At 44.3% G+C, this 20,989-nt stretch overlaps 1 protein-coding gene across 1 annotated transcript in view; it reads right to left on the bottom strand.

Annotated features, from left to right (window-relative positions):
- LOC113405355 (paired box protein Pax-5) overlaps nucleotides 1-20,989 on the bottom strand; it is a 220,953-nt gene that overhangs the window by 198,606 nt on the left and 1,358 nt on the right. The window contains exons 2-4 of the mRNA XM_026646498.1: nucleotides 14,887-15,052; nucleotides 9,531-9,728; nucleotides 3,937-4,001 (exon numbers count right to left, since the gene is read on the bottom strand). Coding sequence (XP_026502283.1) covers nucleotides 3,937-4,001; nucleotides 9,531-9,728; nucleotides 14,887-15,052 — 429 coding nt within the window. The remainder of the gene's footprint in view (nucleotides 1-3,936; nucleotides 4,002-9,530; nucleotides 9,729-14,886; nucleotides 15,053-20,989) is intronic.

The following is a 20,989-nucleotide window of genomic DNA, read 5'->3' as shown; positions in this document are numbered from 1 at the left end:
GGAGCCAGTTAGAACCTTCTGGGACAGAGGAATCCACAAGGGAAGGACCTGGACTGGGGACAAGGCCTGATGGGGCAGCCAGGGGCCTGACCCTTTCTCTCCAAGGGGGAATCACTGGACGCTGGAAGGGAGCTGGGCAGCCCCAAGTGACTCTCTGAATCACTGCAACTCCTTGAACAGCTTCCTCGAGGAAGGAGGCAGAGGGCTGTGATCACGTCTGTTGTGTATTTGGTTGTCGTGGTAATAGAATCTTGTGCTGCTATGGACAACGCCCCAAAACGAAGAGTGCCCTGGGAGGTAGGAAGTGGCCCAGGGGAGGCTGTTCTGAGGTATTAGCTCAGGATGGAAACAGGGGATGGAAACAGCCTCCCGCCTTGGTCTGGACCCAGTGGAGAGAGAGGGCCTGGGTCTCCCAACCCTTCCCTCTGCCCCTAGCCCAACCGGAGAAGGACAGGCTATAATTTGGCCACTAGGCCCTCAGATTGCCTACAAGGCCCCCAGGATGTTGAAGACTATTGAGCCGTGGCCGCTAAGTGAGCCCCGCTCCAGCAGGGAAGCAGTTTTGGACCCTAAAGTAACACTCAGGGCAGCGCTCCACTCAGGTTGCTTCCCTTCTATCAGTACCACGGTGGTTCTGGTTCCTGGCATCCCCTGTTCATTAAAATCACTGGCTGGCAACAGTCACGGTTGGCCGTGCTGCCCAACCCAAGTGTTCAGAAATCAGGAGCCAGGCCCCCAAAATCATTAGATTTACAAAATAATCAAAAAAATGTGGGGTCCTTTTTATTTGCCCCTGGGTGTCAGAGTGTTGAGGGGTCAGGTCTCAGCCTTTTCTCTCCCACCACGTGACCTAGAAGCTTTCTCCTTTTGTTAATGAAAAGCTGCGATTCTCAGGCCATAATCTGATTCCAGCAACTCAGACGTTACGAAAAAGACCAAATATTGTGAGAGTCATGATAAAATAGTCAGATTTGGCAGTGGTGTCCCGGGAGAGCTGAGCGCACCGCCTCTCCTGCTGATGCAGTATTGTGTCATTGGTTCCTTACACTCCCTGGTCTGTCTGTCTCCATCTGTTCTCGTCTTATTCTTCCAGTGTAACTTCTTTGGGGCAGGGACCATTCTTCTCTCTGTGTTTGTACAGCGCCTAGCGCAACAGTCCCTGACTAGGGTTCCGAGGCTCCAATTAATAATAATAACAACTACACTGTGCTTGTCTTAGGGACCCTTGAGGGCCATTTAAAAGCTGTCTCACTGCCACACCCATAAAACGCCTTATATATGCACCTCACAAATGTCAAAGCGCATGTTGTGCTTTATCTACTGTTTATCTTTTTTAAATTGGCTCGTTCTCTATACAATAAATGTAACGTTACATATTAAGCCACTAATTAAGAATCTAGTATGATATGGAGTTAACCTGAAGCCACAATCCAAGACTGCTGATGTATTATTAGTGGGGGAACCACAGGGCGGGTAACCTAACTGGCGTAGTGCTTCACTGAGCCTTTTGTATTAAACCCTTCATCCTGACTGCAGTGGCTGCAACAGGGGAAGAGTCGTCATTCGCCAGCATTACACAGAATACTAAATAGGAGGAAAGTATAAGGCAAGCGCCCTGCTACGGGAACCTTTCGAAGAAGGATGACCAAGACCAGAAGACGTTGTCTAAATGTCTGGTTATCAGTTAACAGCTTTAAAGAGGTGGAATGGCTTTGGATGGATAGGATAATCGTAATTATAATAATGCTTAGCACTTACAGATTGCACTTTACATCTTCAACATGCTTTGCGAGCACAAACTGATTAACCTTCAACACAACTCCTAGGAAGCAAGTAATTAAATAATAGCATCCCCAGTAGGGAAACTGAGGCAAGATGGTTAAGTGATTTGACCAAGGACGCAGATGGAAATAGTGCCCAAGCCAAGAGTTCGAATCCCAGCACTGACTCCCTCTGTAACCGTGGGCACAGCACTTACCCTCCTTCCTGTGGTTTCCCCATCCATCCTCATACACCACCCTGGCGTGTGGTAAGAATGAGTCAATGTGCATGATTCGCTGCCTGGATTCTGTCAGCACAAACAGGCAGAACCTACGCTGCAGGTCCCCAGTGCTAGAGCCAGGAGGTAACAATCTACCTGCCCGCAAGCGCGGGTCTGCCAGGGGGCCTAGAGCACAGCACACAACATGGGCAGGCCCAGCTGGGGAGAGGATGGAGCTAAAGCCCCCAGGAGCTGTCCAGGACATGAATTAAAGCTGCTTCCCTTTGGCAGAGCGTCCCCGGTAGGGCAGGTGGGGTACTGACCTGTCCTACAGGGAGTGGGCATTAGTGATGGCCAATGTAAATTTGGAGCTGCCAGACAGCCTCTTTGAGGTTCTCCACAGCTGGCTCTCCATCCCTCCCTGGGGCCAGGGCAGTGGGGTGGCGTCCCCTCTCTGGATGCAGGAGGGGATGGGCTGTCACACTGCCATCCCACAGCTGCTAATCCCACAGTGCCAGCAGGGAGAGGCAGCACTCCGCTTGTGCTCGGCAGCCACAGCATCCGGATGAACCACCCAGCTTCCGTCTGTGCAGAGCAAAGCGGAGTCAGGATTTGCCCCTGTATAAACGAAGGCTCCTCTGAAGCCACCGGGAGTTTTGCTATTGAGCTCACTGGTAACACAATCGAGCCTTAAACCATCAGTCACGTTAGCTGCTGCTTTTCTTCATCGGAGGCTCTTAGAGTCACTTTCTTGATAAAACGATTCCAAATGTACGCCCGGGCGCTTTCCAGCTGAGTCTCGCAAAAAGCACCTCCCAGATATTTAACTTCACAGCACTCCTGGGAAGTGAGCATTGTCCCCATTTTACAGAGGAGGACACTAAGGCAGAGATTCTGCTGCCTTTCCCCACATTGAGCAGTACCTTATCCCACCAGGACTACTTGCAGAATGAGCTAACAGACCCACAAGCAAGGTGGCTTAATGGAGGTCCCATTTTGTAGCATGGGTGGTAATAGAACCCAGATTGCCTAAGTCTTGTACCCAACACCATCTTCCCTTCCCTTTCCTTTAACAACCCTCCATGGAACGCCTTGCTACTAAGAAAGCAAACCCAAGTTTAACCTCCTAGGGACTAGCTATAAAGGACAAATCTTGGATCAGCTGAAGTAAATAATGTCCACCACTCGCATTCTGCACGTAAGGAGGCATGAATGCTGTTGGAAATGGAAATTTCAAATGAGGAAGAAGCTGAGTGAACATACCTACAAAGGAAGAATATGGGCTATACATGCAGTTGCCTAAAACAATGTTTAGAGAGATCAAAAATCTCCACAACCAAGAAAGTTGGGCTGAGGCCACCAACTCCATTAGCCACAAAAATGTGTTAATCGGGGTTGCTGTCTCCTGACAGACGCGGCATCGGAACCTGGCTAGAGCACGCTGCTCTGGCCTGAACGTCTGCATTAGGAAGGAGAAGGGAAGAACGGGAGAAGAAAGTTTGGAAAGTTTTGGTACCTCTTCACTCAAGACTGCAAGTGCACAAAGAATTATAGAAGGGATGGTTGATAGAAGAAAAAAACACATTCACAACTACTTACTGACTAATGATGCAGAAAATGTTATGAATAAGTATCCCTTTCTTGATTTATTACTTTAATTATCTGACATTCTATAGACCCCTATTAGTGGGGGGGGGAGTTGGTTTAGATTTCAATTTTCTGTCTCACGGTGAAAGCTATTTATCATAATAATCAGTAAAATTCAAAACCTTTTAGCAGTATTTATAAAATTCATTTACCATGTTCAACCCTTGCCGAATGACAAAGAAGGTGCATTAGTACGTGTGCTGAAGTGTTTTATGCAGAATTATCTGTCCATAAGAATGATTAAAAGTTCTTTAGAATATTTGTATTCCATTATATTATTTTGTTAATATAAAAAAAGTTTGACTTACCTATGCTGTGACTAGAGGCTGGGACCTGCTGGTTGGGTGGTTGCTGTACCTTAGTCCGTATGATCCTGCATGTAGTTGAAAAGAAACAAATGGCTCCTTACTATGAGACATGCACACTGTAGAAACTGCAGGCAAATAATAGCAGTGCCTGGAGAACATCAGAAGTGATTTTGTCCATTCCAGACACTTAGATGGTAAAGGAAACATCTTTTCCTGTATTAGTCCATTGAAGAACAGTGAAAGTGCGACTGGTGGGCAGATCTAGGGCCAAATTTTCAAAAGTGCCGAAGACCCAGATCCTCAAAGGCATTTAGGAACCTCTTTGAAATCAATGGGAGTAAAGCATGTAAATACAGCTGAAGATCTGGGCCTAGGTGAGTTAGGAGCCCATGTGCCATTGAGATTTAGGCTCCTAAGCACCTAAGGTTTTCAGGTGCCTGAAAATACTGGTAGATGCCTAGCTGGATTTTCAAAAGGGCCAGGCACCAAACTCCCATTGATTTCAGTAAGAGTTAGGCACCAACATATTTGAAAAGCCCAGTAGGCACCTATCACCTATCTTTGGGTGCCTAAATACCTTTAAAAATCTGGCCCCAAGTCACTTTTGAAAATGGGACTTATGCTCCTAAGTCTCTGAGGCGTTTTTGAAGTTTTACCCCAAATCAAATGGAACACTGAACGCAACAAATCTTGGACCAAATGCAAGACATCCAAACTCAACAATTACCTTGTCATAACTGGACCCTCAGACCATCTTCTGCTCTCATTTACACCGGAGTAAATCTGGAGTAACTCTATGAATTTCAAAGGGGTCACTCCCAATGCACACCAGTGTTCTCAGAGAGCAGCATCTGTTACAGTTGTGCATGTGGTGTAGAAAGATACAGAGAAATAAAAGAAAGGGTGTGTGGTGGCTTTTTGGAAAGGGGGCAGTTAGCAAGAAAGGCAACAGGAATGCGTTGGCAAAAACGACAGTGTTGATGTATTAACGGGAAAGACACAGGGTGTGAGCCGTCTCCCCAGGACATAAATGGACGTTTTGCCATGGACTTCGGTGGAAGGAAAATCAGGCCCAAATACTAACTGTAGCGTGGTCTTGACTCAGTTAATACATAGTTCATTGACGTGCTTCTCATGGTAGATGTGTATGTTTTATGTACTATTTTGACAGCACGCTGTGGTGATGATTTCTCCGGGGGCTATTTAACAAGCTACATTCCCAGTCTATGCCTTGCTATACACCAGTTTTTTGCACATTGATATGTTCACCCAAGAATGGCAAAACTTCATTCATGAACCGACTGTGTAAAGTTGTAGTGGGGGTCTGCGTTTGTGCGTAGAGCAAAAGGAAGAAGCTTTAAAATTATTCCCAGATCAGGGCTTTATCATTCAGACTTCTTTTATGTAAAATCAGTTTTCTGCAGAATTTTTATCTGTTCCCACTAGATCTTTTTCTATTATTTTACAACCATTCAGTAGTGACTACAATAGTAACAACACCTAAAATATAGGGAGTTTTTCATCAGAAGGTCTTGCTGCTCTTTACAAAGCAGGTCAGTATCATGATCCCTGTTTTACAGAAGGGGAAACTGAGGCACAGAGAGGGGAACTGACTCACCCGAGATCTCCCAGCAGGCCAGTGAGAGAGCCAGGAATAGAATCCGGGTCTGGGTCTCCTGAGTCGCAGCCCCACACACTAGGCACTTAATCACACGGCCTCCCCATATTTCTCTACTGAGCAGAAATAGCTGGTGAGACGTGCTCCCTAACGTAGGAACTGACTCCCTCCCTGCCTCTCCCGTCAGGCCCTGAAAGCTGCAGAATGGGAAGCAGCCCCGGGTGCTGAGTTCTAATCACTACATTCCCGGTGGTGGGGCCAAGCTGGCCAGTGCCTGCCAGCATTCTTTTCCCCCAATAACAAGCCAGGACTTTTGGAGCAGGGGCCCAATCTTGTCTTATTGAAGCCAGTGAGAGTTTTGCCACTGCCCTTAGTGTGGGAGCAGGACTGAGCTCCTCAAGTGAGATCCATCTGCACGAGAGGGAAGGGGAGGAAATAACACTTTGCACAAGGATTTTGAGTTGTCAGAAGGAATCAAGAGAATTCAGGGCCTTCTTACATGTAAATACCTTTATTTCTGGAGGGCTAGAGGATAATAAAGCAGCCGGTGAGCTTGCAGCTTACATGAGTGAAGCTAATAATTATGATTAATTAAACCTTATTGTCATGAATTTGCTCCTGCTGAGAAGTATCCGATGATTAATATGAATTGATATTATCAAGTATTGGTTGTATTAATTGAGGCTATTCCAAATTCTGAATTCTCTTCTATCCAGGTTCCTGTCCTTGGCTCATCGCCATAGTATCTGAGCACCTTCCAGTCGTGCATTAATCAATGTGACAAACACCTGCTAGGTGTTATTTGAAGGCACGTTGTACTAGAAGGCATTCAGCTGTCCTACGGCGATGAGCACGGGGTAAGAAACTGCATCGGCTAGACTGCCCAGCATGCAAGCCAGCTCCCCGGTGCAGCGCTGCCTTCACTGCAAGCAGCAGCGGGTTGGCTCCTTTGTACCTCCCTCCCTCCCATGAAGCAGGGAGGCCAGGTGGAGTGGGGATAGGGCACGACTCCCCTCCGTTTATTCCACACGTGGGCTGTGCAGCCATTGTCTCTAGCTACTTACGACACAAACCAGGAGCAAGAGCTCGTACTGAACAGCTTCCGACGGGGATCCAAAGTCAATGGATAGAGGGTTAAATTTTCAAAGCTCCTATGTGATTTAGAAGCCCAGGGCCCATTTTCAACCCCATTAGGCACCTGCCTGCATCTTTAGGTGTCGCAATACCTTTAAAAATCGGCCCCAAGTCACTTTTGAAAATGCTCCTAAGTCACCTAGGTGCTTTTGAAAATGTTACCCTGTATTAATGTTAATGTGCCGTGTGAACAAACATACGCATGTAGGAATGTAATGTGCATGAGCGTATATTATATCTGCCCTGCGTCTGCACTGTGGCGCTCTGCTCGTGTTGATGGTTTTCACTATTAAATTCTGTGCTTTGCCTTTTTAGAATTTGGGAATTGCTCTTTGCCGAGGGCTAGAGAAAAACAAATCCTGCGTGTAATAGTTAAAACTAAACGAGGACTTTCACATCACCCGATGTATGTGCACCAGCCCCATGGCTTCTGTTCTGGAGCTGGGGTCGGAGACTGCTATGGACTATAGGTCCCATGCAGTGGAATGTCAGGCGATCATCCTAGGGCTGGGTAGTCTTCCCACAGGACTCTCAGACCCTCCCATAACTGGATGAACTGCTTTTAAAGAGACAGACCCAGCAAACCCAGTGACAACAGTAGTCCTTAACTACATGAGAAGTCCACTGACTGCATTGGTACTTCCTCACATGAGCAAAGATGTGCAGGATCAGACCTTACTGCCCCAGAGCGTTTACATATATGCTTAACTTTAATCCTGTGCTTGCATCCCAGGGAGTGCACAGCTGAATAGGAACGGACTGCAGAATTGGGGCCCCATGTCTTTGGAGTAGATTCCCGACTTATTACCATATGTAGGGTTTTTCTTACATGCAATTGCAAGTCCTGAACAGCAGGAAGGGGCTGTAAGGTAGCAAAAACGATTCTGTCCAATAAAACAAACCAATGCAAAAAGCTTGAACGCATTTCAAAGGGAGGTTCTGAGCCACAACTGCAGATGGATGAGAAAGGATGAGATTTCCACCAAATGGGGTGGCTTCCAAATCACGGAACAACTTTTGGACATGTAAACGGGATCACTCCATGATATTATTGGTACGAGAAATACACTGGGGTGGTAGAGAAGGCAACAAAAGAGTGAAATGTGAAAACTGGATTAAAACATGCGAGAGGCCTAGTTAGGTTGTAATCTCTTTAGGGCAGGGAGTGTGTCTTGGTTATGTGTTTGTAGAGCACCCAGCACAACGAAGCCCTGACCCCGAAGGTCCAATAATTAAAAATAATAATCATGCTATCAATGAAGACATGGCAAGACTCCCATGGATTTCAGTGGGAGTGGAGCTGCCCTTCGGTTATCTGAGGACACCAAGTATTAAGATTTTCTTTCAGCCCCTGGTTTCTGTTTTGTTTCTCAAACTAGTCTCTTTCTTGCCCAAATCTGTAAATCTCTCGGTATTACTGACTGCTGCTAGGATCCCATTCCAGTTAGGAAACTGCAGACAGCATTCAACATTTTGAATTGTCTACCCAGTCTTTGCACTTATTCCCGTGAATCTGTCACATAACATTTGATTAGGAGGTAAAGGGCCACCCATTATTTTTCATGTTATCATGTCAGAGATTATTAATACTACAGGGACAATTCCACAAGGGCATCCAGATTGGGATCCCCAAACAGACATACAAAATAATATGGCATCTATGACCCTAGACACACATGGAAATTTAGAGTTAGCTGCATTCTGGGGATTTGGATGAAATTGCATGAAAACTATCTTGATTTTTAAAACCACACACACACACCACACAAAATGGATTCACAGCCCAACACAGTCTTTGAATTTAAATGTAAAGGGGTTTTATGTCTACACCCTGTATCATCAACTATGAAGAACCCTCTAAGAAGAATACCGCAGGGGATGAAGGGCTGTTGCTTACCATCTAGAATGTTTAGGGGCTTCGTATCCCTTCCATTAACACTTGTTACTGACTTTTGTCACTTTTCACAAGATGTTTCTCAACACTGTCATGGTGAACACTCGTTTTTCTCTTCGATGTGAGCTAGTATCTCATCCATCGTGCAAGAGAGTGTTGGTTTCCTAAACAGTTCTGGTTAAGATTCATTTAGGTGGAGCACTTTAAAAAAAAAAGTAATTATACTTTGTATAGGGCCCTAACCCAAGGCCCTAATCCAGGGCCCTAATCCTGTGCCCATGAGAGTCGATGGCAAAGCTCCCGTAGTGCAGGATCAGGCCCCATGGTAGTACCTTGCATGTGAGGTTCCTTAAAGTTCTTTAAAAATTTAATTAACTCACAAAACACCCCTCTGGGTGGGTAAATTTACCACTCATTTTACAGGTGGATAATTGAGGCATATAAAGGTTACAGACCAGATTCCATCAGCCTTACTCATGGTGAGTAGTACCTTACCCCACCGAACATGAATCTGGCCTAAGGGAATCCAGAAATGCTGACATGCTCTAACCACTAGACCTCACTCTTCCCACCCTCAGCTGAATCTGAATTCAAACCTTTTTTAGATCACCAGTAGTCCAGGTCACTGATGGTCTCCACCTTATCCCTAGGGAATGTTTATATGCTACCGAATCCAACCCTGCAAGCACTCTCGATTCGAATAAGCGTGGGACTTTCCCAGCAAAAGAACTGCAGGTCGGGATCGAGATGCGGCAGTGAGGCTGCGTGGGGATAGCAATTGTTCATAATATGCCACACACTCGCCTCGTGCTCAACCACTGGCGTTCATGGCTGCCCGAGTCATCCAGGAAACAAACACAAACCAGATTACTTGCAAATGACCCAAATGAGGAGATGCTGCAAATTCTAGCGGCGACAGCTGCTGACCAGTGCTGTCCAAATCTGTACCTGTTAATCGAGCTGACGCTGGGTACGGTGTCATTGTCACACACTCGCTCGGCTAGAAGCCTGTCCCTGATCTCCCAGGCAAACATGGTGGGATTTTGGCGTTTATACTCTGCAATTTTTTCGACGACTTTGGGTGTGGCGACCTTTGGTTTGGATCCTCCAATCACTCCAGGCTTAATGCTCCCAGTCTCATAGTACCTGGGAGAGAATCCAAGACAAAGCTTTAGTTACCAAGAGTTGACAGACAGGAAGGTTGGAGATTTACAGTGCGCACTCTGCCCAATGCATCTCCAGTCTCTTCTATGATACATCTGCCCTTTCGCTCACACTTCCTGGCTACGTAGTACATTATCTCCCCAATGGATTAATTTATAGTAATTGAAAACGGGCCCCAGTATAAAACATATATTTTTCCATAACAGCAAGACAATAGAAACAATGCAAGATTAAAGGACATGCTGAGTTCCTAAATTAACTGGAAATGTGTGTTATTAATCAGAGATAGGGGCAATAATAGAAACAAATCACATTCAGCACCATTATTTTTGTCCTGAACTCTTTTGTAATAAATTACTGTTTAGAGGGAAATTCGCCTTCATTAATGTAAATGCCTTGTCATCACTTCACACCCACATGAAGGCCAGGTAAAGTAGTATCAGGACAAAGATTTGCAGAGTACACTGGAAGTAAGTATGCCAGTGTAACATTTTGTTGTGTTCTCTTTTCCTGGTTTCAATATCAAGTTCTTAAGGAGGAAACTAATATTTTCTCATCACTATTCTCAGAAGAAAGTAGAGTGGTTGGTTTCTTTAAATTCGTAGGGCCTGATACCATAACCCTTGCCCACAAATTGCTCTATGGACATCTGTGAGATTACTCCTGTGATTAAAAATTATTCCAATTAGACAGAGTGGTAGGATCAGGCCCTTTAACAGAATTGTATTAAAGACACTGTGACAGCTGCTCAGCTGGTGTAAATGGGACCAACTCCACTTCCTTCAGTGGAGCTGCAACAATTTATTCCAGCTGAGAACCTGACTCTTTTTTTCTTTTTCTTGAAACAAAAGGTTGGAAAATACAGTAGAACCTCAGAGTTACGAACACCAGAGTTACAAACTGAGCAGTCAACCACACACCTCATTTGGAACTGGAAGTGCGCAGTCAGGCAAAAGCAGAGACAAAGAAAGCAAATACAATATTGTACTGTGTTAAACGTAAACTACTACAAAATAGAGGGAAATCAGCATTTTTCTTCTGCATAATAAATTTCAAAGCTGCATTAAGGCAATGTTCAGTTGTAAACGTTTGAAAGAACCATAATGTTGTGTTCGCCGTTATGAACATTTCAGAGTTACGAACAACCTCCATTCTCGACGTGTTCATAACTCGGAGGTTCTACTGCGGCAGTCCTCAAACTTCATTGCACTGCGACCTCCTTCGGACAACAAAAATTACCATACGACGCCAGGAGGGGGGACCGAAGCCTGAGCCCGCATGAGCCCTGCCGCCCTGGGTGGGAGTGGGGGCCAAAGCCCGAGCCCCACTGCCGCGAGCGGGGCCAAAGTCGAAGCTCTAGGGCTGAAGCCCCAGGCAGGGAGCCTGTAACCTGAGCCTTGCCACCCAGGCTTGAAGCCCTTGGGCTTCAGCTTCAGCCCCGGGCCCCAGCAAGTCTAACAGCCCTGGCGACCCCATTAAAACAGCGTCGCAACCCACTTTGGGGTCCCGACCCATAGTTTGAGAACTGCTGTTACTGTATTGCTCAAAGTGGGTGTCTTGTTCTGTCCACCGAGCACCAAGAGGAAATCTAAGGAAGAAAACAATCTCCCTAAATGCTAAGCCTAAAAGTTGTGCTGTAAGTGATGACACTGTTCTGGCTGTGTAAGTCAATGATGCCGTGCACTTTTTTATAGTTTGTAATTTTCTAAGAACAGATAAAAATAAGCCCAGAACTAACAGCAGAGAGACCGATAGTTTCTTCCCTATCAGACCTGATTCTAAAAGCCCTCTGTGCTTAGAGCTCCCATTTCTTTATGGGTTCTCCATACAGGGAGACCTTGCCTGGCTGTATCATCTTTATCAGCCTAAACTTGTTCATTGACCTTGGCACATCCCATATCTTTAGCAGGATCTTTATTAGAACCCACCCAATAAAAACATACGTTCACGTGATATATTTTCTCTGCAGCTACTTGACATCTGTGTTGTCTGCGGAAAAACGAATCTCCTAAAATCTCTCCGATGCAAAAGAGCATGAACATGTTATGGGACCGAAGTCTGTGTCTCAAGGACAGTTGCATTCATCAAATTTCTTCTGCATTACAGGTTTAATCGTCCTGCGGGCACTCTTTTTTCAGAGCCTAAAAAAATCCCTTTAATGGGAGTGACAAGATGATGTTTGCACCTGTTTTCACGTGAGTTTGGAACAAATGGTCTGTTCCACTTCTGTCTCCATGCACTCATTTGAGTACTAGTAATGGAAGGTGACGAGCATCTGGGATGGATTAAATCTTTGGGCTGCCCTGAGTTGAGCCTAACAATGAACTTGGGGCAGGAAGGAAACACTTGCTCCCACCCCCTACCCTTTCCTCGGGTGAATGATGAAATAATGGCAAGAACATGTTTGCATGATACACCTAAAAAAATCATGCCTATGAAACATGACCATTCAAACCAGACCTTGTAATCTTCACTTATGGCATCCCTCCGCTGAGTGAAAGCTCCGGAACGGGGCTCTGGTAAGCTTAGTGCTACATTACCAACCACTCACAATTTTCATGGGGCAAATAAAAAATGGCAGCATTTATAAAAATTCCTCAGTGTAACCAGTCTCTCTCTCAGACCCGCGTGTGTGAACGATCACTGGTTGTTGCCCCTTGCTTACTGTTGCCTCCAGCTCTGGACAATCTAGCCAACAGGAAAATAGCCAACTGACAAGCAGTTTGGTGATGCATTTTGGACTCTGCAGACAGACAGGCCCCTCTGTTGCCGGGTAACAGTTTTGCCTCATTGAAGGACGTTGGCATAGAAGGTAAGGGCCTGATCTGAACCCCATTAAAATCAATGGAAAGATTCCAATGACTTTAAAGGGCATAAAACCAGGCCCTCATAGAGTCAGCCCCAGAATAACTTAATCCCAATTTCCCTGTAAAGCTGGGATAACCAAAGGGCAACCTGCAGGCCAACTAACCCTATAGAATTCCCCAGGGCACTCTTCCCGCCTGGTTAGTCTCATCTTTAACCTGGGGCGTGGCCCACAGAGACTACAGCTCCCACAGTGCAATTCTCCCTCTCAATCTGGCCACAACCCCACACTAAAGACAGGGCAGCTGCAATCTGCTTGATTTTATGCAAATTAGATCCTGCCCTTGAGCTCCAGGCAGGCTGCCAATTCTCCCCTCAAATGGGCGCAGGGCAGACGCCCCCGTTGTAATGCTCCGTGAGCGAGCAGCTAGTCGGCCTCCTTCTGCCGCCATCCAGATCCTCGCCCCAAAGCCTCACATTTATTTCCTCGAACGTTTCGTGTTTTTTCCAACGTTTGACTAAAACCAAGCGGATTCAAAAACTTTCAGTTCCAGAATCTGGGATCAAAGGTTTTTGCGTGGAGCCTTCGTATTTTTTCCCCACAGACGGCAGCTCCAATTACAGTGACATTTTACCCACCGTAATTATTAGTTATGAAAATAATGAGCTATGAAATTCCAATTTATTGTTGACAACTTCAATGACAAAACTCCAGAGCTGCTCTCTGAGCTCCATAATGCAAATATATCTAATGACAAATCTATTCAAATCTGAAACAGTAAAGTGGTTGGACTTTTCCTCGGTAGGCAAATGAGTTGCCTATTTATTAGCTTTGCACGGATACTAATAGAAATGGTTTGTAAATCTGCTAGAGTGGTAAGGTGTCACAAATAGGACCAGCACTCAGAACAGATTCAAAGATCAAACAGAATGGAGCAGCTTGTGGTAGGCAGGAAAGTCCCACACAAGAAAAGTCTCTCTCTCAGAAAGAGTAAAAATATCAGAGCTTACATGTCCGTTCACTTACACCAGTGTAAAATCAGGGGTAACTTTGTTGATTTCCAATGGAATTACATTGGAATAAAATGTGGCATGTGAGAGAAGAACCAGGTCCATTGGATTTCTGGGACCTTCTGTGCCTATGACTGGTTCCTATGGCATTAGAGCAGCAATCTGAATAGGACTGCAGAGAAGATTCTCCAGTAGAGACAATGGGTCTCATGGAATAAGGGTGAAAGAATCCTTAGCTTTGCCAGATTCATTTCATTTTGAGTACTGCATTTGTCCACGTGGGACTGCTGCTGCAGTTATTTCAGGGGGAAGAGTCTATGTACACTGCTAGACAAATGTTTGCTCTAACAATCTTTATAACTACAGTCCGACCAATAAAACAGATCAATTAAAATTGAGGGGGGAAAGTGAAGGTCAGAATATGACTAATGCCAGTGGAATGCAAACAATGAAGTTAATTCAATTGTTAATGCTCAATAAACATTTTAAAAACTTCTCTGAGTTATAGAGAGAAAATAGAAGGTAATAGAAAAGTGTGGCAGCTAAAAGTTCCCAAGATACATGCGTTCCAGTTCAATTAAAACCAGTGATATGTGATATTCAGATTTGTGCACAAGGAGTTAAAACGCAGTGGTGACTTTCCTGAATCTAAATCAAGTTCAAAACCAAATTCTGACATGATCGAATGTTTTGAATTTACTATTGCTATACTACTTTGAGCATCTCCAATCAGAACAGATGGCTACTCTCAAAGTATCAAAATTAAGAGAGTTAATGTTTACTTATGGTACGTTGTGTTCTAATTAGGAATATATCTTATCACAAGAATAAAACAAGCCTTAAAATGAAATTATTGTGACAAATTTCAAAAGAGGCCATGTAAATGAGTGTGCTGACTGACAACTGCTCTTGGTGGCTTTAGGTAGTGAAATTATGGGCTAAAAATAGAGTGTGCTTTAGAAAACAAAAGGGGTAGCTTTCACTGCCAGATTCATAACTTCTGGTTTTTCCATTTTACTGCAGATGATGCACAGATTTGTCAATTTGTTCAGTACACACAGGTGCAGGAAATTTAGACCACATGTGCCATCCCTCCCCTTCATTTCTTTAGTTATTTGCAAGAATTTTTTGGTGAAGTAAATAAACAAACAAATAAATAAATCGCTTTCACTTCCCAGGTCAGACATCTTAAATTGTGACTGACTGATCCTATACCATTTCCTGCCATTCCTAGGTCATTTCTATCAGTCTCCGTTTGACTTGTTTCTTGTTTCATCATCTTTGATCCAGCGTTTGATATTTTCCTTTACAGAAACAAAGTTACCTGCCAAGAATTTTGCTGACACAACCATGGCTGACCCGTAGCTGCCTGGAGATGTCACACGGCCTGACCCCTTGGTGGGCAAGTTCCACAATCCTTTGCCGGACAACATCAGGGAGTGGACGACCATTCACAAAAACACCCCCTAACTGATTCACTCCTCCATGTCCTGAAACACATGGGAAAAAAAACAAGCAGAAAAAAAAACATCTTTGTGATAGTTGGAAGACACTTCTCTACTGCAATCTTGCTTAGCCACAGATTCCTCAGGCCCAGACCAACAGTACTCAGGCAATATCTCCCCTTGAAACTAATGGGAGATGTTGCCTGAGTAAGAACTGCCTGGGTAAGCCCTGCATGGTAAAAAGGTGACTTTTAGTCTCCCTACAAATATGAGGCTGTGTTCAAATAAGACTTGGACCATTTTCCTTATAAATTTAGTTTCATTCAGTCAGAAAGGGGTTGCACTGAATTTAATGATCGTTTACTTTCCCCCCCTCCAATTGACTGTTTAATGCTTAATTTAATCAAAAGGGGGGGAAATATGGAATGGTTTTTGCTGTTCTAATTTACAGCGGCCTCTGCAGACATTATGGTCCCACAAACGAAATGTGAATGCTTAGCCCACACCTATATGTTATTCTTTTTCTAGCAGATTTGCACTGTTCACCTTTAGCAAGGTGAATCATATATCTGATGTGAAATGGGACCCAGCTAGATGAGTAACAGCTAAACTGTGTAAAACCAATGAACATGTAATAATCCCATGTAGCAAGTGACGAAATATAATTAGTCCTCAAGTTGTTAATCATTCAAACTACTTATATCACAGAGGGCGGGCAAAACTGAAAACAAATAATAGCATGGACATCCCTGTTGCCAAAACTGGAACAAAAAAGTAATAAGAAAAATCTCTATTTACAGGAAACTTGGACTATACAGAATAAGCTGACAGGTCAAATGCCTCGATGCTTAAAAAAAACAATTGTATAAACTATTTTTATTTAAGTCCTGTCATTTCCCCATTGATAAACTACTATCAAACTTTATAAACACCTTCTACAACTGTCAGAACACATAATGAAGCCACATAAAATATTTGATTACTAAAGCCAGTTTAAGCCTACACAGAGCAGCCAGTCACTGAAGTTCCTTGTCAATTTCAGAAGTGAATCTTTTTTTCAGCACACCAGATCTTAGTGGAAGCTCCAGGTTCAAAGTGTTTCTGCTCCAAAAATAACTTTATTCAGAGCATATCAAGAGAAGTCTGAGGATAACCTTGTGCTGCATTTTCCAGAGTGAACCATCCCATCGTTTTAGGTTTACAGAGCCTATCCGTTTTGAGTCTGAAATTCTTTTAAGGCCAGAAAAATAATGTTCTTATTGCTTTTAATACCAAAAAATAGAGGTACAACGCCACTTAACTGAAACAAACTAGCCTCGGGTTCCTTAGCAATTTCAATGATATTCAATTATTAACATCGTATTTCATAAAAAAAAAGGCAAAGCTCTATAGCTTTTCATCTAGAAAAGCAATTCAAAGTAGAAGAAAAGAAAGAAAGAAAGAAAATCTTGATATTGAAAGCTAAGACTTTGTTTTGGGAAGCGTTTTAATTTTGTAATGATTCCCTCCAAATATTACAAGTTCGGTGTTTTGTAGGCATCGAGCTCTCCTTAATGCCCTAGAACAATTTACCCTTTAGATGGCAAATTAAACAAAGGACCCCTCTGCTTTCTGCTCCAAGTTCGAACGCACTCACTCTTCGCGGCCAGCCAGGCTCGCTCGGCAGCCGCCGCAGAAGCGGTGGTTCACCAGCTCTCCCCCCACTTCAGCAGGGACAGGGGTTCAGCTCCCTACATGTCCTGACAGCTCTCCTCAGCGAAAGTGAAACCCCGATCGACTTGAACTTCCCTATCAACTTCGGTGCCCTGTAGTGAGGCCAAACGGGAAACCGTCCGCATGTCCCCCAAACAGCCCAACATCCGCACCTGCATGAGTTTCCCGGGGTTAGTTTCAAGTGTAAACGTGATTATTAAAATACAGGCGGGGAAACGTAATGCCTTGATATTTGTTGTCAATAAATATGGGATGAAACCATTCTGTGACTTCAACTAGGTCGTTCTCTAAAGGGAGTTATATTCCTGGGGGGGGAAACAACCACCCCGTGCATAACAAAGATCTCTCTGCGGGTGAATAGCCCCAAATTGTTGCTGGATCAGACAGCCCCCAGTTTGGCTATGGGGGAATTAAAATGCTTTCGAGTCACAACAGAAATGCACTGCACCGGGTGGCGCTCCCCAGCAAGCCGGACTTTCCCTCCGAGAGAATAGCTGCTAAATAATAAAGATGTAGCGATAAATCATCAAGCAATAGTCAGTGGTTTTATTAAAACGTATAGAACGCTGGCAACCCATGGGGAGATCGTCTCCACGTGCCATCGCTTTGTGCTGAGGAAGAGATTTCTGAACCTGGGCAGGGTTGGATCCTGCTGGATTTCTAACAAAGGGAAGCGGCGCTATGCTAATGACCCGGCAAATTAGCCACCAGTTTGAAAATCTCTGGATTCTCCGTACAGCTCTCAAATTCTGCGGGTCTCCTGGAGGCCAATGAACACCCCGACCCCACCAGCTCACTCACTGCTTGCTCGCCTCTCCTCAAGAAATACAACCACTCTGGCTCTGATGCGAAGTCTTACTAGCCAGAGAAGGAGCCATCCCCACTTGGCTATCCAGGCGATGGAGACCGGTGATATTAACCAGCCCAGGCTCTGAGATTACCCTGCCTGTTCAGCTTGGGTCACTCTGCAGAGCAAATTGCTCAGCCTGTGTGAATTGTGCTCCCTACCTTCGTGTGCTGGAGCAGGAGAGGTTAAATTACGTTAAAATAATCTGCAGCAGGGGTAAAAGAGCCTTTTACGGGCAGTTAACGGGCCTTCGGATTTGTACCATTCATCTTCGGGCCGGAGACATGTATGGGCTGGGAAAGGAATAGCTAGTTCAAATGAAAGGAAAACGATCCATCCGTGGGGATGCCTTCTCCTCTTCCACTGTATTTGTCCCCATTATCACCCGCTCCTCTGGCTAGCAGATGGAAGTTCTCACTGAAGGGAGGCAAAGAAAAATGCTGGAAAAAAATCAGATCTTCTTTACTGCCGCCAATCAACCTGCAGAGTACAGGGTACAGGCCACAGCGAGGGCCAAATCTGGGAGTTTGGCAGGGCCACAGTAACTAGTCCCTCCCTGTGAAAAATACACGTTATTAAATAACTAGGTCGTCTGTGTTTTCCGGGGGGTTACACAAGAGAACTGCACTATGCCAGGCATTATAAAAGTACAAAACATCTAAGTCTGGGGCAAGTTTGTAGCACTCTATACTACTGTGCCTATTACTGAGAAATTTTAAAGCAATTTTAACTATGGAGAATATATATATTATATATTTATGTATTGTGTGTATGGTTATGTGAATATAATATAATATAATCCATACATGTATGCATATATACATATGTATGTACATATGTATTGTATAGTCTTCATTGAGAAATATTCAAGTATATAATACATATATGTCTATATACATGGATGGGTGGATTGTGTGTGTATTGTTGTGTCTATATGTTATAATATATATGTATATTACATATACACACAATTGTACGCAGATAATACATACATGTATAGTATATATTCATATATATGTGTGTAATATGCGTATATATGCATATCTGTGAGGGAAAGAAGAATAGAGATGTGCCTCTATGAATACACACACATTATAGCAGCTGTTTAAGCATTAAATCCAGCATTGCTCCATCGATTGGCTGTAAGTGAAAGGGTCGCTGATTCACAGCAGAGCCAACCCATTTGCTAACAGGGGTATTAAAGAAAGTTTTTTTAAAAAAAAAATTACTAGAAGTGTCATTGCGAAAAATAACCCCCGTGGTGTTCTTTGCAAATATTACCTCGCCCCTAGAAACGGGTGGGAACTCTTTTGCCGAAGGTAAAGCTAAGCGCCACCACCTCAAGGAACAAAACACCTTTACAGTCTTTTCCCACTCGGTTCTCACGATTAGAAAACCATGGGCGAGCCGGGCAAACGAACAGACAGAGAGGCGCCCTTCTAAGTGAATTCTCATTGTCTTTCTCAATGTGTCCGGCGTTTATTTGGAAAGTCCATCTCGTAACTGTCCAACTGGCGGTCCCTTCTTTTCGAGCCTAGTCCAGTTGCAAGGGGATCCTGGCTGGCTCGTTTGCTCGGATTGCTGCTTAGGTGGATTTCAGCTGCAAAGGCTGCCCCAGTGCTAGGGAAGCAGCTGACTCAGCGCATTCTTATTTGGTCTATTTCCTCCCCCAGTTGAAATGTGCGAGCTAGATTCCCTCGCCTCGCCCAGCGATCAGAGTGCCCCTCCGCTTCCCACAAAGACAAACGTCCAATAGGAAAGGAAGGAGCTGTCGGATTATTAGGATTTGGTTTGGGGCTAATTTTAGCGCAGGTGAGATCTGGCCAGGATCTTTATTGTTGGCACATCAACGCACGTGCAAACTGGGCACGTTAGTAGCCAAAAAATGCCCTGCGCCTTAGCGCGTCACATCTCAGCCTTTCCCCTCGCCCCGGTGGGAAGCAAAAAGCAGGAAAAGTTGAACGACCAAAACTTTTAGAAAGAGGAAATGCCCAGGGGTCGTTAACAAGCTATGGAAAGCGATGGAGGTGGGGGACTTGGTCTTAACCGCGTGCTGGTTCTTGTTGTTGTTAAGTAGCAGAAGAATCACCCCCAGCTCGAACAGCCCAACCACTGACCAGACTTTCGGGGTGAGTCCCCGCTCCAGCCAACCTATTGCTTGGGGAGGTATTGAAACTAAGAAACGTGCCATTAAGATCCCACCTATTAAGAGCTTTACCTATGCTCCCGTGTCTCAAACAAATAGAAATAACGGGGCGTGCTACCAGACCGATTGGGTTTGTCCCCACCTGTAAAAATCTGACTTTCCTGGTAGCAAAAGCATAGCACCATGCAACTACACTTAGTCCTTCCTTACTACACACTGCATCCAGGCTGGATTCGGGGGCTCAGTGCCTGTAGGTTTCAAGCTTTCCTCTCCAAGAAACGATGTGGGATTGTTATTCCTGGGCCAGAAAAACCCGCAGGCATCGTAAGCACTCGGCTCTCCGCTCAGCATTTGTTCTCCCGCTGTGTGACGGCTTTGCTTAGGAAATGATTCCTCTGGTTAGGGCATTCGGCTCTCTGCTCCCGGCTCCAAATGCGGTTCTAGGTATTTCGGATGGGGCTGGCGTTAGCTGGCTTCGCCCACTGACTCACCATTTGTGACAAAACACTGCCTGGGCTGTTTTGCAGGAAGAAGTCTGATCCCTTTCCTCATAGTCACCTCTGTGTATGTTGTTATTATTTCAAATGTTTTAACTAGGTGAAATGTGTCTCATGAGAGAGAACCGAATAGCTGTTAATGTGCAGCTGAAAATTCAGCCAGAAATTCTTTCTTTCCGAGCCAGTTGCACTAAATCTCTCCAGAAACAGATTGACTACAATAGCAAAAAGCATCATAATCAAACTGGGGTTTTGCCCCTCCGTTTCTTTTTCTCCCCTTACATTCCTGCAGAATATATTGATTTATCATTATTTAGGTTAATGGAGGAAGCAGCTAAGTCCCTTGGTGGCTTTTCCACATATGGTTGCCCGTCAAATTAGCAGAAAGACAAGTCCACGAGAAATCTTGTTTCTCACTGTTAATCATATTTCAAACTGTCGTTCTCCTAAATGAAAAGCTCGATTTGCACATCAGTTAAAATATTTTGATTTGTAAATTTAAAAAAAATCAAAATCAATTTTTCCATTTACAGTTTTCCTTTTTTTAAAAGCGGGTTATTTTGAAAATGTTTTAAACGTCTCATTCGATTTAGCTGAAAAATAACCTTAGTTCTTTTAATCAAAAAATGTTGCATTTTTCTTTGTAGTTCATCTTATATACTTCCCTGTAAGTTTACAGTTTGCCCTTCTATAGTCATCTACTGTGTGTCCTATTCTAATTTATATTATTATTAGATAGATAGATAGATAGATAGATAGATAGATAGATAGATAGATAG

The sequence above is a fragment of the Terrapene carolina genome, unplaced genomic scaffold (assembly GCF_002925995.2).
Source record: "Terrapene carolina triunguis isolate 2854851 unplaced genomic scaffold, T_m_triunguis-2.0 Scaffold35098, whole genome shotgun sequence".
Classification (NCBI taxonomy): Eukaryota; Metazoa; Chordata; order Testudines; family Emydidae; genus Terrapene; species Terrapene triunguis.
Note: the sequence above shows the minus strand (reverse complement) of the source record. Positions and strands in the feature narration are given on the sequence as shown.